General features: G+C 43.6%; 1 protein-coding gene across 1 annotated transcript in view; it reads left to right on the forward strand.

Moving 5' to 3' along the window:
* The window catches only part of lrp1bb (low density lipoprotein receptor-related protein 1Bb), a 1555752-nt gene that overhangs the window by 1374556 nt on the left and 161121 nt on the right, over nucleotides 1-20075 (forward strand). The window contains exons 78-81 of the mRNA XM_034186395.1: nucleotides 3851-4074; nucleotides 6986-7092; nucleotides 14510-14626; nucleotides 15969-16142. Of these exons, the coding sequence (XP_034042286.1) occupies nucleotides 3851-4074; nucleotides 6986-7092; nucleotides 14510-14626; nucleotides 15969-16142 (622 nt within the window). The remainder of the gene's footprint in view (nucleotides 1-3850; nucleotides 4075-6985; nucleotides 7093-14509; nucleotides 14627-15968; nucleotides 16143-20075) is intronic.

The following is a 20075-nucleotide window of genomic DNA, read 5'->3' on the forward strand; positions in this document are numbered from 1 at the left end:
AATCTAGGGACGGTGCCGGTGCAGTACCATGACCTTGCGGAGGTGTTCAGCAAGGATCTGGCACTCACCCTTCCCCCGCACCGCCCGTATGATTGTGCCATTGATTTGGTTCCAGGCGTTGAGTTCCCGTCCAGTAGGCTGTACAACCTCTCACGACCTGAACGCGAATCAATGGAGACCTACATCCGGGACTCTTTGGCTGCCGGGTTGATCCGGAATTCCACCTCCCCGATGGGTGCTGGTTTCTTTTTTGTGGGGAAAAAGGATGGCGGATTACGTCCATGCATCGATTACAGGGGGCTGAACGAAATCACGGTTCGTAACCGATACCCCTTACCCTTGTTGGATTCGGTGTTCACGCCCCTGCATGGAGCCAAGATATTCACCAAGCTTGATCTTAGGAATGCGTATCACCTGGTTCGGATCCGGAAGGGAGCCGAGTGGAAGACGGCATTTAACACCCTGTTAGGTCATTTTGAGTACCTGGTCATGCCGTTCGGTCTTACAAATGCTCCCGCGACGTTCCAAGCATTGGTTAATGATGTCTTGCGGGACTTCCTGCACCGATTCGTCTTCGTATATTTAGACGACATACTCATCTTTTCTCCGGATCCTGAGACCCATGTCCGACATGTACGTCAGGTCCTGCAGCGGTTATTGGAGAACCGGCTGTTTGTTAAGGGCGAGAAGTGTGAGTTTCACCGCACCTCTTTGTCCTTCCTGGGGTTCATCATCTCCCCCAACTCCGTCGCTCCTGATCCGACCAAGGTTGCGGCGGTGAGAGACTGGCCCCAACCCACAAGCCGTAGGAAGCTGCAACAGTTCCTCGGCTTTGCGAATTTCTACAGGAGGTTCATTAAGGGCTACAGTCAGGTTGTTAGCCCCCTGACAGCCCTGACCTCACCAAAAGTCCCCTTCACCTGGTCGGATCGTTGCGGCGCCGCATTCAAGGAGTTGAAACGGCGCTTCTCGTCTGCACCCGTTCTGGTGCAGCCCGATCCTAGTCGCCAGTTAGTGGTTGAAGTGGACGCCTCGGACTCAGGGATAGGAGCTGTGCTGTCCCAGAGTGGGAAGACCGATAAGGTCCTTCATCTGTGTGCCTATTTTTCCCGCAGGTTGACCCCGGCTGAACGGAACTATGACGTCGGCAACCGAGAACTCCTTGCGGTGAAAGAGGCTCTTGAAGAGTGGAGACATCTGTTGGAGGGAACGTCCGTGCCATTCACGGTTTTCACTGACCACCGGAACCTGGAATATATCAGGACCGCCAAGCGGCTGAATCCCAGGCAAGCCCGCTGGTCACTGTTCTTCGGCCGTTTTGACTTCCGCATCACCTACCGGCCCGGGACCAAGAACCAGAAATCGGATGCCTTGTCCCGGGTACACGAAGACGAGGTCAAAACGGAGTTGTCGGATCCACCGGAACCCATCATCCCGGAGTCCACTATCGTGGCCACCCTCACCTGGGACGTAGAGAGAACCGTCCGGGAGGCCCTGGCACGAAGCCCGGACCCCGGGACTGGACCAAAGAACAGACTTTGCGTCCCACCAGAGGCTAGGGCTGCAGTCCTGGACTTCTGTCATGGCTCTAAGCTCTCCTGTCATCCAGGGGTGCGAAAAACCGTGGCAGTTGTCCGGCAGCGCTTCTGGTGGGCGTCCCTGGAGGCCGACATCCAGGACTATATCCAGGCCTGTACCACCTGCGCCAGGGGCAAGGCCGACCATCGCAAGGCTCCAGGACTGCTACAGCCGCTGCCCGTGCCTCATCGCCCCTGGTCCCACATCGGCCTGGATTTTGTCACGGGCCTCCCGCCGTCCCACGGAAACACCGTCATCCTCACGATAGTGGACCGATTCTCCAAGGCGGCCCACTTCGTGGCCCTCCCGAAGCTCCCAACGGCCCAGGAGACAGCGGACCTCCTGGTCCACCAAATCGTCCGCCTGCATGGAATACCATCAGACATCGTCTCCGATCGCGGTCCCCAGTTCTCCTCGCATGTCTGGAGGAGCTTTTGCCGGGAACTGGGGGCCACGGTCAGTCTCTCATCCGGGTATCACCCCCAGACCAACGGGCAAGCAGAGCGGGCCAATCAAGAAATGGAGCAAACGCTACGTTGTGTGACAGCCGCGCACCCGGCGGCCTGGAGTACTCATCTGGCCTGGATCGAGTACGCCCACAACAGTCAAGTGTCATCAGCCACCGGCCTCTCCCCCTTTGAGGTGTGTTTGGGGTATCAGCCCCCATTATTCCCGGTGGTTGAGGGAGAGGTCGGTGTGCCCTCGGTCCAGGCCCACCTGCGGAAGTGCTGTCGGGTGTGGCGTGCCGCCCGTTCTGCTTTGTTGAGGGCCCGGATGAGGGCGAAGACCCATGCAGACCGGCGGTGGACCCCGGCCCCTACGTATCGCCCCGGGCAGGAAGTGTGGTTGTCCACCAAGGACATTCCACTGCAAGTGGCCTCCCCAAAACTGCAAGACAGGTACATAGGTCCGTTTAAAATTCTCAAGGTCATCAATCCCGCCGCAGTGAGGCTTCGGCTTCCAGCCTCACTGCGGATCCATCCAGTATTTCATGTGTCGAAAATCAAGCCCCATCACACCTCGCCCCTCTGTACACCCGGTCCGGCACCACCTCCTGCCCGGATCATCGATGGCGAGCCGGCTTGGGCAGTGCGCCGGTTGTTGGATGTCCGACGGATGGGCCGGGGCTTTCAATATCTGGTGGACTGGGAGGGGTACGGTCCCGAAGAACGCTCCTGGGTGAAGAGGAGCTTCATCCTGGACCCGGCCCTCCTGGCCGACTTCTACCGTCGCCACCCGGACCAGGAGGCGCCCGTTGAGGGGGGGGTCCTGTTGTGTGGGCCGCTGAAGAGGAGGTACTGCTGGCCCACCACCACCAGAGGGCGCCCTGCCTGGAGTGCGGGCTCCAGGCACCAGAGGGTGCCGCCGCCTCACGGGAGCAGCCTCGGTGACAGCTGTCACCCATCACCTGAGACAGCTGACGGCAATCATCAGTGGGGTATATCAGCAGGACGGCATCTCCACCTCATTGCCGAGATATCGTTTCTACCGGAGAGGTAACGTATTGAAGCTAACAGAGTGTATCTTTTTGGATTGAGCTAGTTTTTTTGGATTACTGTTCCAACGAGAGGTGGAGGTAACTTTCCTGCTGTTCGGAGTCCTGGGTGCAAACGCGCCCCCATCTAACTGTACTTTGTTCCTCGCCAGCAGTACCAGGTCCGACACGCAGAGGCAGTGGCCACCTGGGAGTTCGGGACTTGGCGGCTCCAGTATTCCCGGGGTCCTGTGGCGGAGGAAGCCGTGTGGTTCCGGTCTTACCTTGGAGAGGCGTCTCCTATCTTCAAGCCTGCCCACACGACACTTTTGTGAATTGACTGTTGTCCATTTCTGTGATTGGTTGTATTCGTTGTGCACATTCACAACAGTAAAGCGTTGTTATTTGACTTACTCCATTGTCCGTTCATTTGCGCCCCCTGTTGTGGGTCTGTGTTCCTACACTTTCCCAACAAGGATCCTTGGTTCAAGCCCACCCGAACAGAAAATCATAAACTCTCCTTCCACAAGGTCCTTAATCCCATTGCAGTTGAGTGCTAGTGCATGGCACACCCTGACATCAGTGTGTGTGTGTGAGTGGGTGAATGTGAGGCATCATTGCAAAGTGCTTTGAGCTTCTGATTCAGATGCAGAAGAGCTATATAAATGCAGTCCATTTAGCAATGGTCACAGGTTCACAAAGTACACTTGTGTTAATTGTTTCATAGCTATTTATTTTCTGAGAAATTTGTTTTGCTAAACTTCAAAACATTGAATAAATTTCTTGACTGCATTGCAGTGTCCAGACTTCCGTCGTCCAAGGGATGTTTCTGCTGACTGGATCACAGGCAACATTTACTGGACTGATCACTCTCGGATGCACTGGTTCAGCTACTACACAGCCCACTGGACTAAGTTACGGTACTCCATAAATGTGGGACAGCTGAAGGGACCAAACTGCACACGACTGATTACTGATATAGCAGGAGAGCCTTATGCCATTGCTGTCAACCCAGCCAAAGCGTAAGTTCTGTACATTCATTTTATTTATTTATTTTTTTTAACTGAATGTTTAGTTTGCAACAATTGTTTAGAGGTGAAGTGTAGACAGGTTTGTTATTTTGGTCAATATATTGTATGTTGTTGTTGTTGTTTTTTTTTTTAACATTGAAGTTTGCTGTTTTTTTAATGAGATACCGTCTTGGTAAAAATTATTGCCATATAATCCAGACATTATTTTTTTTCAAAAGTAATGCAAATAAATCAAGTTTGTATAATCAGAATATGTTTTCTGAGGTTACTGAACAAATACAGTACAGAAAATAAAAGGCATGCATAATGCTGAATTACAGAAACAGTTATTCCCACCTTTCACCAATATTTATCTGTAGAACCTTCATTCATTATTTACAGGATTATTCACAGCACTACCTGTCTGCCTATAGCTTCTGCCTCTGATCCTTTACTATGTGCTGAAATTCTTTAATGTTTTCAGGAGTCCTTTGTGCAATGGTAAATTTCAGCTCACTCCAAAAATTTTCAGGACCTGTTGTCTAGTTTTAAACAGTTTGAAGATATTCTGAATTATATACTTGTAAAATCAGGGGTGACAATAATTTGATTCAAACTGTATAATTTATTACTTCACATTAATATCCTCACCCCAGTGAACCACTTGAACTTTTGTAGTTTATTATGAAACAGCTGCCAAAATTTAGTTTGAAGGGTGTAACTACCTCATTGTTTAATTAAAGCAACAATAAAGTCGAGCAAATTTCTCGGCTCACTGTCTGGAGGACTGTTCTTAGTTATATTAGTTTTTAAATATTTTGTTTGGCAGTTCCCTTACCAAATGTTTTTATTTTGCAGCAGATATTATATATAGATATTTATTTTCCAACAGATATTTTTGCCTGCATTATCTTGTACAGGCCTTTTTTTAAGGGATCTCTTTGAATTTGCTTTGTATATTAATAATGCTGGTTTCTGCTAGTGAACTACCACCGGATATGATTGCAATACCCCCATCACACATAGCCAGAATGATGCAGACTGGTGTCAGAATGATGAATCAGCCCACATCAAAAAGAGTCAGATTTCATTTCCACACAGTTGGTCGCAGTCGGCCGGCTGTCTCAAGTGTGTTGCACATGTTCAAAACACTCCGGGTGCCATCGAGGTGAGACACCTATACGATGGCGGTCTGAGCGCCATCTGACTGCAATTTACATATGCTGAAGGTGGCATAAACAGGATTCAAAACAATCTCAACGCGTATGAGGGAACCTCAAGATGGATCAGGCATGGGAAAGCCTGCCAGCATGACCTGCACATGCCACTTATCCATTTATAATCTCCACCGCCACTGCACCCCCCTGGAGCACAAAGGAACACTGCTGTGGCACGCAGCCGTCCATGTGTAGGCGATATGAACACAATGCAAACAAATCGAAAGCACCGTGTCCACTGTGGGTCAATGCGTTGCACAGCACACGAAGCTGCAGATCTGGACAGGCTGTTATATCCATAATAGACCTTACAGTACAGATAATATTCCTCTCCATAGGTGACATGAATAATGTGAAATATTGTGCCCATCAGATCTGTGACAGCACGGCAACTGGCGGGCAGGTGCACACGCTGTCACACATCACGCCAGAGGCTCAGAGCTGAACAGATCTCACCACTGTAATAAACAAATTATTGCTTGATCATATTTAATTCTGTCGGACATATGACGTGGCACTGTTTTGCCATGACAACATATGAAACATGAATCTCACCTTCAGGAGCATTTTGCAGCGCAGTGCGTCAGAAGCACATAGCTGTGGTGGAATGCTGGAAACAATGACGCCATGAATAAATCCTATGTGATAATCCAACCAGAATTCACCATGTAGAGTTGCGTTGTGGGAAAAAAAAAAGAAAAAGAAATTACAGTTTGCTGGAAAACCTGTGTCTGATGAATAGTGGGAAAGCTCACTGCAAACTTTTAAGCAAAGGTGTCCTTTGACTCTCAGCAAAGAGAGCCAAAGCAAAGAGTCTCTCAGCAAAGAGACTCTTTGTGTCTGTGTCCGCTGAGAGCACACTCTCAGCATGTGCATGCACACGCATGTGTGCATGCACACGCTGTGAAGTTTAGCTGGCAATAAAATTCAGCATCAAAAGCTGGCATTATGAAAAACACACACCCACACACCATACTCATGTCAGTACTTCTACGCACACACACGCAAGTGAGGTCAGTGAGCCTTGGGAAAAAGAGGATGAATGAATGAGTCATTGAATGGGAAGTGGGGTGGACCGCACCAATGCCCGCTTGGATAGGTATGGCGTGAGTCTGGTCCATATGTTGGTTGTTCTTTGATGTCCAGTACAGGTCCTGTGTGAAGGGAGAACACAGCGCTGCATCCTACTCCAGTCCCCTGTTTGTCATCCAGACATTAGACATCGGTCAGTCTTCAGCACCTTTTATAGCCATCTGATAGCAGTCTGTGCAATCTACATATGCTGTGGATGCAATGTGACAGGTGTGGACAAATCAGTCTGGCTGCGTTCTGACATGGCTGACTGTTCCTCCCGACTGCATCTGGATTATGACCATTTTTCCCATGTCGGCCTGTTTCCTGCACAATCTGGCTATGTGTAACAGGGGCTTAAGTCATTATATGAACAATTTTTTTGTGTGTGTTTTTAAATTGTTCTCACTGAACATATCACCATCTGATATTTCACTCGCTTATAAATAAATATGTAAATATTATATGCAATTATTTTTCATCTTTGTTCAATAAATCTGGAGGTCTGTTTAGGCCATGTTATAACACATTATGGAAACCAAGAAAGGACAGTCAGCGTTTCACAATCACTATGCTTATTGTCTACAATTATCCATAAGGACATAGTATAAGAGAGTTTTTGTGTTTCCTTGCAGGATGATGTACTGGAGTGTAATAGGTGATCACTCTCACATAGAAGAATCAGCGATGGATGGCTCTTTACGCAGAGTGCTCTTGGAAAAAAATCTCAGGAGACCAACCGGTACTTATTTCTGTTGCAGCACTTAAAATTACTGTAAAAACTGTTAGAGTTTTATTTAATTCGTTTTATTTTAAATTGTGAAATCTGCACCTCAGTTCAAGTCATGTTAGAAAGCATGGATTGTTGCTGTGTGATGTCACATCCACCAACTCACCAGCCTATGGTTAGGTTTTTGCATCGATTGATTTATGTTTATTGCTTTTTTTTGCATGGATATTTGGCTACTTTTTCTACTCATGTTGTTTTGGCATAAATTTGGATTGTTTTTAGATGTGCAGTATATGTATATATTTGTCAACTGTCTTTATTTACCTCCCTGTCCAGTATTTCTTTCTGTGGAGCAGGGGTATTCAACTTGGTTTATAGCAACCACTCACTCCACCAGGGCATTTCACTGATTAACTGATTCATCTGCCCACAGTGATGTTAATCAATGAAATGTGATTACACTAAACACTAAAAAAATGTAATAAATGTAAGTAGAATTTTGAGGGAAAAATGAATTTACTCAATTTTGGAATAAGGCTGTAATATAAAATGTGGGAAAAATGAAGTTTGTGTGCTTTTTCAAATCATATCAATCAACTAAATTTACCCCAGGTGGACTCCAATTAAGCTGTAGAAAAATCTCAAGGTGATTCAGTGGAAACAGGATGCACTTGAGCTCAGTTTTGACCTTTGTGGCAAAAGCTGTGAATACTTATGTACTTGTGATTTCTTAAATTTTGATTTTTAATAAATCTGCAAAAATAATAATAATAATAATAATAATAAATTTTCACATTGTCATTATAGGGTGTTTGTGAGTAGAATTTGAGGAAAAATAAATTAATTCATTCAAGTTTCAAATAAGGCTGTGACATAACAAAATGTGGAAAAATGGAAGCAATGTCAATACTTTCTGGAAGCACTGTATGCAGTCAAATCCAATTTACATATGACAGTTGACATTCTCGATCGAATCCAATTGACATGGACTTCTTTCGACCATTACTTTAGAGACCAAGCATTCAACACAGTCAAAAGTATTCCATTAATTAATCATATTATCTCTTCTAATAAACTGCATCACTTGTTACTAAAATTGGAGGAACTTTTTTGACCCCTGTGCAAACTGAAACTGACTTTTGTCACAACGACTGGATTGTAAGTATTGTTTGACAACCTTAGGTAGTACAGATGAGGTCAAAATTGGCTTTTTGCTCAAAGACTACCTAAGGTGCATTTAGACACATTGAGTATAGTGCAGTGGCGGGCAACGAGGGCCAAGACAGTGCAGGCTTTCCTTGCAAACAATCACCTCAGCAGGTGGATTTGCTGATGAGCTTCACCCTGAACATAAACACCTGTTTATCAGTGAAATCACCTGCTAAAACACCTGATCATAAATGAAATAAAATCCTGAGGTGATTGGGGAGGTGGTGGTCTAGTGGTTAAGGTGTTGGGCTTGAGTGCAGAAGATCATGGGTTCAAATGATCTTTTTGCCTTCTTGCCTGACTGGAAAATTACTAAGAGCCCTAGGGCAAGGCCTTTAATCCACTATTGCTCCCGGTGTGTAGCGAGCGCCTTGTATGGCAGCGCCCTGACATCGGGGTGAATGTGAGGCATAATTGTGAAGCGCTTTGAGCGTCTGATGCAGATGGAAAAGCGCTATATAAATGCAGTCCATTTACCATTTACAAGATTGGGTAGGATTACTTTGAAATGTAATCAATAAATTCAATCAATCAATTTTTTTATATGGCGCCAAATCACAACAAACAGTTGCCCCAAGGCGCTTTACGAGGGCTGTCAATAAGTTACGGTCCTTTTGATTTTTTTCAAAACTATATGAATTTCATTCATATGTTTTACGTCAGACATGCTTGAACCCTCGTGCGCATGCGTGAGTTTTTCCCACGCCTGTCGGTGACGTCATTCGCCTGTGAGCACTCCTTGTGGGAGGAGTCGTCAGCCCCTCGTCGGAATTCCTTGTCTGAGAAGTTGCTGAGAGACTGGTGCGTTGTTTGATCAAAATTTTTTTCTAAACCTGTGAGACACATCGAAGTGGACACGGTTCGAAAAATTAAGCTGGTTTCAGTGAAAATTTTAAACGGCTGATGAGAGATTTTGAGGGGATTCTGTCGCTTTAAGGACTTCCCACGGTGCGAGATGTCGCTCATGCGCTCTCAGCCGCCGTCGTCAGCCTGTTCAAGCTGAAAACCTCCACATTTCAGGCTCTATTGATCCAGGACGTCGTGAGAGAACAGAGAAGTTTCAGAAGAAGTCGGTTTCAGCATTTTATCCGGATTATTCCACTGTTAAAGGAGATTTTTTTAATGAAAGACCGTGCGGGACGGGTCCGCGCGTCGGCTCGCAGCCGCCGCGACGCTCCGCCACAGGAAAAACACCTCTGCTGGAAGCCTTAAGGACAAGTTGGAACTGTCCTGCTGTTAAACAATTTCTCATATACTCACTCCACTGAAAGCCATCAAAAGCCGCCTGGATTTTACAAATGGTTATCAACACGGAGGTGTTTTTCCTGTGCCGCCGCACCGCGTCGGCTGTGTCCCGACGCGCGGATCCGTCCGCACGTCTTTCATTAAAAAAATCTCCTTTAACAGTGGAATATCCGGATAAAATGCTGAAACCGACTTCTTCTGAAACTTCTCTGTTCTCTCACGACGTCCTGGATCAATAGAGCCTGAAATGTGGTGGTTTTCAGCTTGAACAGGGCTGACGACGGCGGCTGAGAGCGCTGAGCGACGTCTCGCTCCATGGGAAGTCCTTAAAGCGACAGAATCACCTCAAAATCTCTCATCAGCCGTTAAAATTTTCACTGAAAACCAGCTTAATTTTTCGAACCGTGTCCACTTCGATGTGTCTCACAGGTTTAGAAAAATTTTGATCAAACAAAGCGCCAGTCTCTCAGCAACTTCTCAGACAAAGGAATTCCGACGAGGGGCTGGACGACTCCTCCCACAAGGAGTGCTCACAGGCGAATGACGTCACCGACAGGCATGGAAAAACTCACGCATGCGCACGAGGGTTCAAGCATGTCTGACGTAAAAACATATGAATGAAATCCATATAGTTTTTGAAAAAAATAAAAAGGACCGTTACTTTATTGACAGCCCTCGTATATTGTAAGGCAAGGCCATACAATAATTATGTAAAACCCCAACGGTCAAAACGACCCCCTGTGAGCAAGCACTTGGCTACAGTGGGAAGGAAAAACTCCCTTTTAACAGGAAGAAACCTCCAGCACAACCAGGCTCAGAGAGGGGCAGTCTTCTGCTGGGACTGGTTGGGGCTGAGGGAGAGAACCAGGAAAAAGACATGCTGTGGAGGGGAGCAGAGATCGATCACTAATGATTAAATGCAGAGTGGTGCATACAGAGCAAAAACAGAAAGAAACAGTGCATCATGGGAACCCCCCAGCAGTCTACGTCTATAGCAGCATAACTAAGGGATGGTTCAGGGTCACCTGATCCAGCCCTAACTATAAGCTTTAGCAAAAAGGAAAGTTTTAAGCCTAATCTTAAAAGTAGAGAGGGTGTGTGTCTCCCTGATCTGAATTGGGAGCTGGTTCCACAGGAGAGGAGCCTGAAAGCTGAAGGCTCTGCCTCCCGTTCTACTCTTACAAACCCTAGGAACTACAAGTAAGCCTGCAGTCTGAGAGCGAAGGCTCTATTGGGGTGATATGGTACTACGTGGTCCCTAAGATAAGATGGGACCTGATTATTCAAAACCTTATAAGTAAGAAGAAGAATTTTAAATTCTATTCTAGAATTAACAGGAAGCCAATGAAGAGAGGCCAATATGGGTGAGATATGCTCTCTCCTTCTAGTCCCCGTCAGTACTCTAGCTGCAGCATTTTGAATTAACTGAAGGCTTTTTAGGGAACTTTTAGGACAACCTGATAATAATGAATACAATAGTCCAGCCTAGAGGAAATAAATGCATGAATTAGTTTTTTCAGCATCACTCTGAGACAAGACCTTTCTGATTTTAGAGATATTGCGTAAATGCAAAAAAGCAGTCCTACATATTTGTTTAATATGCGCTTTGAATGACATATCCTGATCAAAAATGACTCCAAGATTTCTCACAGTATTACTAGAGCTCAGCGTAATGCCATCCAGAGTAAGGATTTGGTTAGACACCATGTTTCTAAGATTTGTGGGGCCAAGTACAATAACTTCAGTTTTATCTGAGTTTAAAAGCAGGAAATTAGAGGTCATCCATGTCTTTATGTCTGTAAGACAATCCTGCAGTTTAGCTAATTGGTGTGTGTCCTCTGGCTTCATGGATAGATAAAGCTGGGTATCATCTGCGTAACAATGAAAATTTAAGCAATGGCCGTCTAATAATACTGCCTAAGGGAAGCATGTATAAAGTGAATAAAATTGGTCCTAGCACAGAACCTTGTGGAACTCCATAATTAACTTTAGTCTGTGAAGAAGATTCCCCATTTACATGAACAAATTGTAATCTATTAGACAAATATGATTCAAACCACCGCAATGCAGTGCCTTTAATACCTATGGCATGCTCTAATCTCTGTAATAAAATTTTATGGTCAACAGTATCAAAAGCAGCACTGAGGTCTAACAGAACAAGCACAGAGATGAGTCCACTATCCGAGGCCATAAGAAGATCATTTGTAACCTTCACTAATGCTGTTTCTGTACTATGATGAATTCTAAAACCTGACTGAAACTCTTCAAATAGACCATTCCTCTGCAGATGATCAGTTAGCTGTTTTACAACTATCCTTTCAAGAATTTTTGAGAGAAAAGGAAGGTTGGAGATTGGCCTATATTAGCTAAGATAGCTGGGTCAAATGATGGCTTTTAAGTAATGGTTTAATTACTGCCACCTTAAAAGCCTGTGGTACATAGCCAACTAACAAAGATAGATTGATCATATTTAAGATCGAAAGCATTAAATAATGGTAGGGCTTCCTTGAGCAGCCTGGTAGGAATGGGGGTCTAATAAACATGTTGATGGTTTGGATGAAGTAACTAATGAAAATAACTCAGACAGAACAATCGGAGAGAAAGGAGTCTAACCAAATACCGGCATCACTGAAAGCAGCCAAAGATAACGATACGTCTGTGGGATGGTTTATGAGTAATTTTTTCTCTAATAGTTAAAATTTTGTTAGCAAAGAAAGTTCATGAAGTCATTACTAGTTAAAGTTAATGGAATACTCAGCTCAATAGAGCTCTGACTCTTTGTCAGCCTGGCTACAGTGCTGAAAAGAAACCTGGGGTTGTTCTTATTTTCTTCAATTAGTGATGAGTAGAAAGATGTCCTAGCTTTATGGAGGGCTTTTTTATAGAGCAACAGACTCTTTTCCAGGCTAACTGAAGATCCTTCTAAATTAGTGAGACGCCATTTCCTCTCCAACTTACGGGGTTATCTGCTTTAAGCTACGAGTTTGTGAGTTATACCACGGAGTCAGGCACTTCTGATTTAAAGCTCTCTTTTTCAGAGGAGCTACAGCATCCAAAGTTGTCTTCAATGAGGATGTAAACTACTGACGAGATACTCTATCTCACTTACAGAGTTTAGGTAGCTACTCTGCACTGTGTTGGTATATGGCATTAGAGAACATAAAGAAGGAATCATATCCTTAAACCTAGTTACAGTGCTTTCTGAAAGACTTCTAGTGCTAATGAAACTTATTCCCCACTGCTGGGTAGTCATCAGAGTAAATGTAAATGTTATTAAGAAATGATCAGACAGAAGGGAGTTTTCAGGGAATACTGTTAGTCTTCTATTTCCATACCATAAGTCAGAACAAGATCTAAGATATGATTAAAGTGGTGGGTGGACTCATTTACTTTTTGAGCAAAGCCAATAGAGTCTAATAATAGATATAAATGCAGTGTTGAGGCTGTCATTCTCAGCATCTGTGTGGATGTTAAAATCGCCCACTATAATTATCTTATCTGAGCTAAGCAGTAAGTCAGACAAAAGGTCTGAAAATTCACAGAGAAACTCACAGTAACGACCAGGTGGACGATAGATAATAACAAATAAAACTGGTTTTTGGGGACTTCCAATTTGGATGGACAAGACTAAGAGTCAAGCTTTCAAATGAATTAAAGCTCTGTCTGGGTTTTTGATTAATTAATAAGCTGGAATGGAAGATGCTGCTAATCCTCTGCCCCGGCCCGTGGCTACGAGCATTCCTGACAGTTAGTGTGACTCGGGGGTGTTGACTCATTTAAACTAACATATTCATCCTGCTGTAACCAGGTTCTGTAGGCAGAATGAATCAATATGTTGATCAATTATTATATCATTTACCAACAGGGACTTAGAAGAGAGAGACCTAATGTTTAATAGACCACATTTAACTGTTTTAGTCTGTGGTGCAGTGAAGGTGCTATATTATTTTTTTCTTTTTGAATTTGATGCTTAAATAGATTTTTGCGGTTATTGGTGGTCTGGGAGCAGGCACCGTCTCTACGGGGATGGGGTAATGAGGGGATGGCAGGGGGAGAGAAGCTGCAGAGAGGTGTGTAAGACTACAACAGAAGTAATCAGAGTAGTAGTATTCCAAATGTATGTACATACATACATGTAATCCACATGTATTCTTTCAAAGTAATCCTACTCAACCTTGACCATTTACCATTGATATAAAGGGAAACCTGCAGTGTGCTGACCCTTCATGGCACATGATTGCCCACCCCTTGTATAGTGCCTGAAGTTATCCTTAGTAACTAGTGTCATCTTTTTAACTTGCATAGTAGGCTATGAATGTGGATTTGTGAAAATTAAGACTCATCTATGCTATTTTATGACCCTGATGGATATAATACAAAGATGGATGTGTGTTGTACATTCGCTATGTTAATGTACCAATAAATCTTTAAAGATTAAAGGAAATAATGCCAAAGATCTTCAGAAATAAGGAACATTTAACAGCAATTTGAAATATTTTGGTGTATCTTTTGGGAGCCACGTAGTGCTGATCCACTCCTTGACAAGCTGCTTTGGCCTCCTTTAATTCAAGCGGCCCATGTGCTGTCTTCTTCAAAGAAAGAGGAATTCATCATCTGTGGAAAAACACAGACCTATTTAAATGCCACATTAAAGGTGCTGAGTTATCCACTCGGGCATTTGGAAGAAAGTAAAATGAGTAGGTGGTGTGGAATTGGTTTGGAATTGTAATGTTGGCAGCCATCAGAAGGGGACCATACAATAAGATGGTTGTCTGTCCATTTTCTTTGAACAGTGTACAGGTGGAGCTGGAAAGAAACAAATGACTGGCTTTTTTGTGTATCTGATGTGCTGTGTTGTTTATTCCAACAAAGCTTCTGAGACATTAAAGTCTGCGCCTGTTTGCTGTTCTGCATTGATAATGACCTCAGTGTAATTCTTAAGGTAAATAAATCTCTTCCCTTCATCCTCCCTCAGGCATAGCCATTGATTATTTCAACCAGCGTTTGTACTGGGCTGATCCTGAGCTCTCACAGATAGGAAGTGTGAGATTAGATGGCTCGGACCCTCTGGTGACAATCAGCGACAGACACGGTAAAGCCAACTCCGGAACAAAGTGTAGATTCTCCTTCTATGCTCATGCTGTCCTTTGATTTCCTCAAGTTTTTTCTTTTTTTGTTATCAAACGATTTCTCTGAAAATCACTGAGCTTCTAAGCAAAGCCTCACAAGAAATGACATCACCATCAATGAAACACAAATATTAATTTTGTGGCAGTTATAGTATACTATGAGTGATACTGGAATGTGATTTGGGTCTACCACGGCTCCTGTACTTGGCAGACTATATGAGAGAGCAAAGTAAAGGAGGATAGACCACAAAAATGAGAATAAATCAAATCAAATCAAATCAATTTCATTTATATAGCGCCAAATCACAACAAACAGTTGCCCCAAGGCGCTTCATATTGTAAGGCAAAGCCACACAATAATTATGGAAAAACCCCAACTGTCAAAACGACCCCCTGTGAGCAAGCACTTGGCGACAGTGGGAAGGAAAAACTCCCTTTTAACAGGAAGAAACCTCCAGCAGAACCAGGCTCAGGGAGGGGCATTCTTCTGCTGGGACTGGTTGGGGCTGAGGGGAGAGAATCAGGAAAAAGACATGCTGTGGAAGACAGCAGAGATCAATCACTAATGATTAAATGCAGAGTGGTGCATACAGAGCAAAAAGAGAAAGAAACACTCAGTGCATCATGGGAACCCCCCAGCAGTCTAAGTCTATAGCAGCATAACTAAGGGATGGTTCAGGGTCACCTGATCCAGCCCTAACTATAAGCTTTAGCAAAAAGGAAAGTTTTAAGCCTAATCTTAAAAGTAGAGAGGGTGTCTGTCTCCCTGATCCGAATTGGGAGCTGGTTCCAGAGGAGAGGAGCCTGAAAGCTGAAGGCTCTGCCTCCCATTCTACTCTTACAAACCCTAGGAACAAAGTCTGCAGTCTGAGAGAAGCGCTCTATTGGGGTGATATGGTACTATGAGGTCCCTAAGATAAGATGGGACCTGATTATTCAAAACCTTATAAGTAAGAAGGAGAATTTTAAATTCTATTCTAGAATTAACAGGAAGCCAATGAAGAGAAGCCAATATGGGTGAGATATGCTCTCTCCTTCTAGTCCCTGTCAGTACTCTAGCTGCAGCATTTTGAATTAACTGAAGGCTTTTCAGGGGCATACAGGGCAGTTAGGTATAAATAAACATCTGGTGTGGTCCTGCTCCTGAACCTAAGCTTTATTATCTCCATATGTTGAAATTATCTTCCTACATCATCAAACATTCTTCTCTTCTGTCAGCCTCAGGACATAATCTTTCATTATTCCAAGTATGCTGAGAGCATTACACACTCATCATCATTTGTCTTTTCTCTGCTGTATTTATAGGAATTTCACAACCATACAGGATTGATATATTTGAAGACTTCATCTATGGAACTGGGCTCAAATATGAGGTCTTCAAAATTCACAAGTATGGCAAGCAATCTGTGGAATTTGTCACTCTCGGTGTGGAAAAGCCCACTAATGTTTTGATCGCCCATCGATACAAGCAACAAGATGGTACGTTGTCCATGGGCATTCATGTGAAGTGTGCACACTGTACACACATAGAACACACAACAGTCCATAGCATACAAATTATTCTGTGAAATAATTATGGAGATTATTTATTTATGAACTAAGTGGTGTGGTGGCTAAGTGCTCAGTGCACCTGCTTCCAAAAGAAGTTTACTGGTGGAAGACCAGAAGCAAAGTGGCTTCTCTTTGCCTGGTTATGTGTGTGCCTGCATGGTTGTACCTTCGAACACAGACAAACTGGGGAGCGCTCACATTCTGTGTTTGGTATGCTTATGAATTTTGGGTCAAGGATAAACGCCACCAAAATGGAATGTTGATAGGACTAATATTTTTGGAGAAATTATGGACAATACATAACAACAGTGAACAAAGGACATTGATGGACTCACGTGCCATTCAAAATCATTATAGAAAAGTTGCATAATTTATTGTGACCCTTGAAAAATGTAAGCTATCTATTTTATAAACACTACCTATTCTAGACCACATGGATCCCCACGGGCAGTGCCCTAGTATACCTTTAAATCTGGTAATTCAAACAGAAGTCTGTTCCATACCCTAAGGTTTAAAATGCAGATGTACAGGATGGTATTTTTTTTCCTATTAAACCATCTGAAAAGGTGCTTTTTGACTTCACACATTTTTGTGTTTTTTGCACCTCATCCATTGTGGTGTTGCACAGTGAAAAAACACATTTTTTGTTGGTCCATTTTTCAGATGTAAAGGTTAAAATAACCCAGTGTATGAGGCACAACTAATCAATGGAGTTTTGATCTTCCTCCCTCTTTTTTCAGACAGCAGCCTTGCTCTCGTTATTTGTTTCTTCTCTGGTGTTAATGGGTGCAGACCAACAGATCAGTCATGGTCAGTTTTTCACTTAAAGGGCAGCTGTTGCATTCCTCAGTGACTCATTAGGCCAACCATGTGCTATGTCATCTGTGGTCCAACATTGTGCACATCTTGCAAATCCAGCATGAAGGTTTGATGTTTTTGAGCAAAACGAAAACAACTATTTACAGTGTTGTTTCCCATCTTTGGTTTTGGTCATGAAATTTGAGTGTCGTCATTCACAACTTTTAATACACTAAATGGCCCAAAACCTTTATTGGCCTGTTGGAGAGATGGCAGACTAATTAATGTTCCACAACACAATACAATAGCCTAATCTAAAGTAACTCATTCACAATGTCACAAATAAAGATGGATTTTGCTGTGCAGTAGTTGCTTTCTGTCTTTGATTGCTGACTTTTGTGTGGTTGTCTCAGTATTCCTTTTGCAGAAAAACTCTCATAAATGCAGTTAAAGTAGATGTTTGTACTATTGAGATAATACCAGAAATAGCTTGCAATTTATGCTGCTTATCAAAAGGGATACCTTAAAAAGAAATTCATATATGCCTGCACACTTTGGCTATTTAATCTGTAAATCATCTTTTCATTGAAGAAAATAACACGTTTCAAAGCTAGAAACCACGATATTGCCATTAATCACATTGCTCTCAAAATGAAAAGCATGTTTTACAAACAGCTCTCATCTGAGGCCAGGATAACAGATGATGTTTTTGGTTCTTTTTAACTGTCTCCACAGTGTCAAACCCATGCCTGAGATAACTTGTGATTTCATGTGTTTGCTCAACCCAACTGGAGCCAAATGTACCTGCCCAGAAGGGAAAGTGCTAGTCAACAACACATGTAGTGATGTTAACATTTCAGGTAAGTCTGATCCTGATTTGAAGGAAGGATATAAAAAAATAATCTGTTGAAAGTCAAGTTTACAGTCCAAGGTCAAAATTTAGACCCAATTCATGTACAGTATATAGGGAAATTTAGAGTGGCTATTGTGAGGAATTGGTTATAGATACACCTATGGTTACTAAACTCAAATATTGCTTTTCTAGTGGGCACATGATCCTAACATTTTATGACCTTGACATTTCACACTCAAGGCATGGCTGTTAAACTCAAAACATTCAGAGCCAATATGGATTAAACATGAAAATGGAAAGGTTGTGTTTAGTCAAGGATAAAATGGAGTTATTTTATATGAATTTACTGGTCACATGTCCTTTGATCCTAGATGACCTTGAAAGGTCAAACTGGTTGTCAGTGAGTATTTCAAGGAACTGATTAAATATTCACCTATGGTTAATATTAAAAACTAATATGAAGTTATATGTCACCTTTCTATTGGTCACTTGATCTTGGATGATATTGTAGTGTCAAGGGCAAGCCTCTGCTCCCCTCCACAGCATGTTTTTCCTGGTTCTCTCCCTCAGCCCCAACCAGTCCCAGCAGAAGACTGCCCCTCCCTGAGCCTGGTTCTGCTGGAGGTTTCTTCCTGTTAAAAGGGAGTTTTTCCTTCCCACTGTAGCCAAGTGCTTGCTCACAGGGGGTCGTTTTGACCGTTGGGGTTTTACATCATTATTGTATGGCCTTGCCTTGCAATATGGAGCGCCTTGGGGCAACTGTTTGTTGTGATTTGGCGCTATATAAAAAAAAAATTGAATTGAATTGAATTGAAGGTCATTATTATTAACTCAAACAGTTTGTGACATGAATTCATTCATTTTCTGTACCTGGTTATTCAAATTAAGGGTCACAGGGAGCTGGAGTCTATCCCAGTGGTTAGGGGCAAGGGCCGGACACAACGCCAGTCTATCACATTGCCACATATAGACAATCACATTCACACTCACACCTACGGTCAATTTATGATTCAGGTCTAGCACTACTCGGCTTGGCACAGCACAACTCTACTCAGTTTTTTTTTTTGCCTTTGCATTCAGCATAGTAGCTGGTACTTGGTGTCTGCTCAGGTGAAGTTCCAAGCGAGCCAAACCAATACTGAAATCGCTTGTTAACAGGCTGCCGGCCACTGATTGGTCAGAGAGTGTTGTCGCTGGAGGAGTCTTGAGTGTGATGTCCAACCACGTCCGAAACGAGAATCAAACCCACCATTTTAAAATAGTCACAACAGCATTACAGCTGCTATGCTTTTCATTCATTTCATGCAAGTTTATTTACTCGTGCAAAACCACACTGTGGTCCAGCGATGAGTTGTGGACATTTCGTGTTTGGTGGTGGCACACAATGACTGCCCTTTGACCTCCACAGTGGTGTCCTGGGCACTATATTCATGCTGGCCATATGACTGGGTCTGCATTTTCTAAGTGCCCAGCGACTGTTGTTGGAAGTTTGTGGGTGGCACCTCGACACTGGCTGAGTGTGGGTCCAATGGACATTTGGGTGCCATTCCCCTCATTCGGCTGCTGGTGTGAAGGCTGGCTCAATTGCAACATTCGGCCAGGGGGTTCGACAGGTGATCATTTTGTGCAGCCCCGACGAGGTCCGAATGGTCCGACTGCGTATGGCATGCTGTACGAATGTTGTGACTACTGTCAGATAGCAGTACGACCTCATCTTGACTGCTGTTCGATTGGGTTTCCAGCAAGAGTGTGATGGGAATGTGGACTGCATTTGCTGTGACCTAACAGTTGTGCCAACTGCTGTATGAAGCATTCGGGTGCAACTCAGATTTTTCACGAGTGCCATTCGAATCCTCCTTGCACCATTCAGCCTTATTCCTGTTATGTGTGAAGGGACCTGCAAATAGACACTTCAGTGAGCGCACCATTAGTATCAATGAATTCTGGCTATACGAGGGTTAGGGTTTAATGAGATATAATAATCAACTCTATCACAGTGTAAAATCAACTCTTATTGGAGGAGAAACATTTGATTGACAAGACGGTAGAGCTGATTTCACTCTACAGTAGAGTGTATTTTATTCTATTTAGACTGGGACCAAATGTTATCCCGGCAGAGTATATTTTACTCAGCAAAATTTACTGTGTACCATAAACTATTGTAGTATGATTCATTATTCTGCTGGATGACTTATAGCAAGCCAGAAGTA

Source organism: Thalassophryne amazonica, chromosome 14 (genome assembly GCF_902500255.1).
Source record: "Thalassophryne amazonica chromosome 14, fThaAma1.1, whole genome shotgun sequence".
Classification (NCBI taxonomy): Eukaryota; Metazoa; Chordata; class Actinopteri; order Batrachoidiformes; family Batrachoididae; genus Thalassophryne; species Thalassophryne amazonica.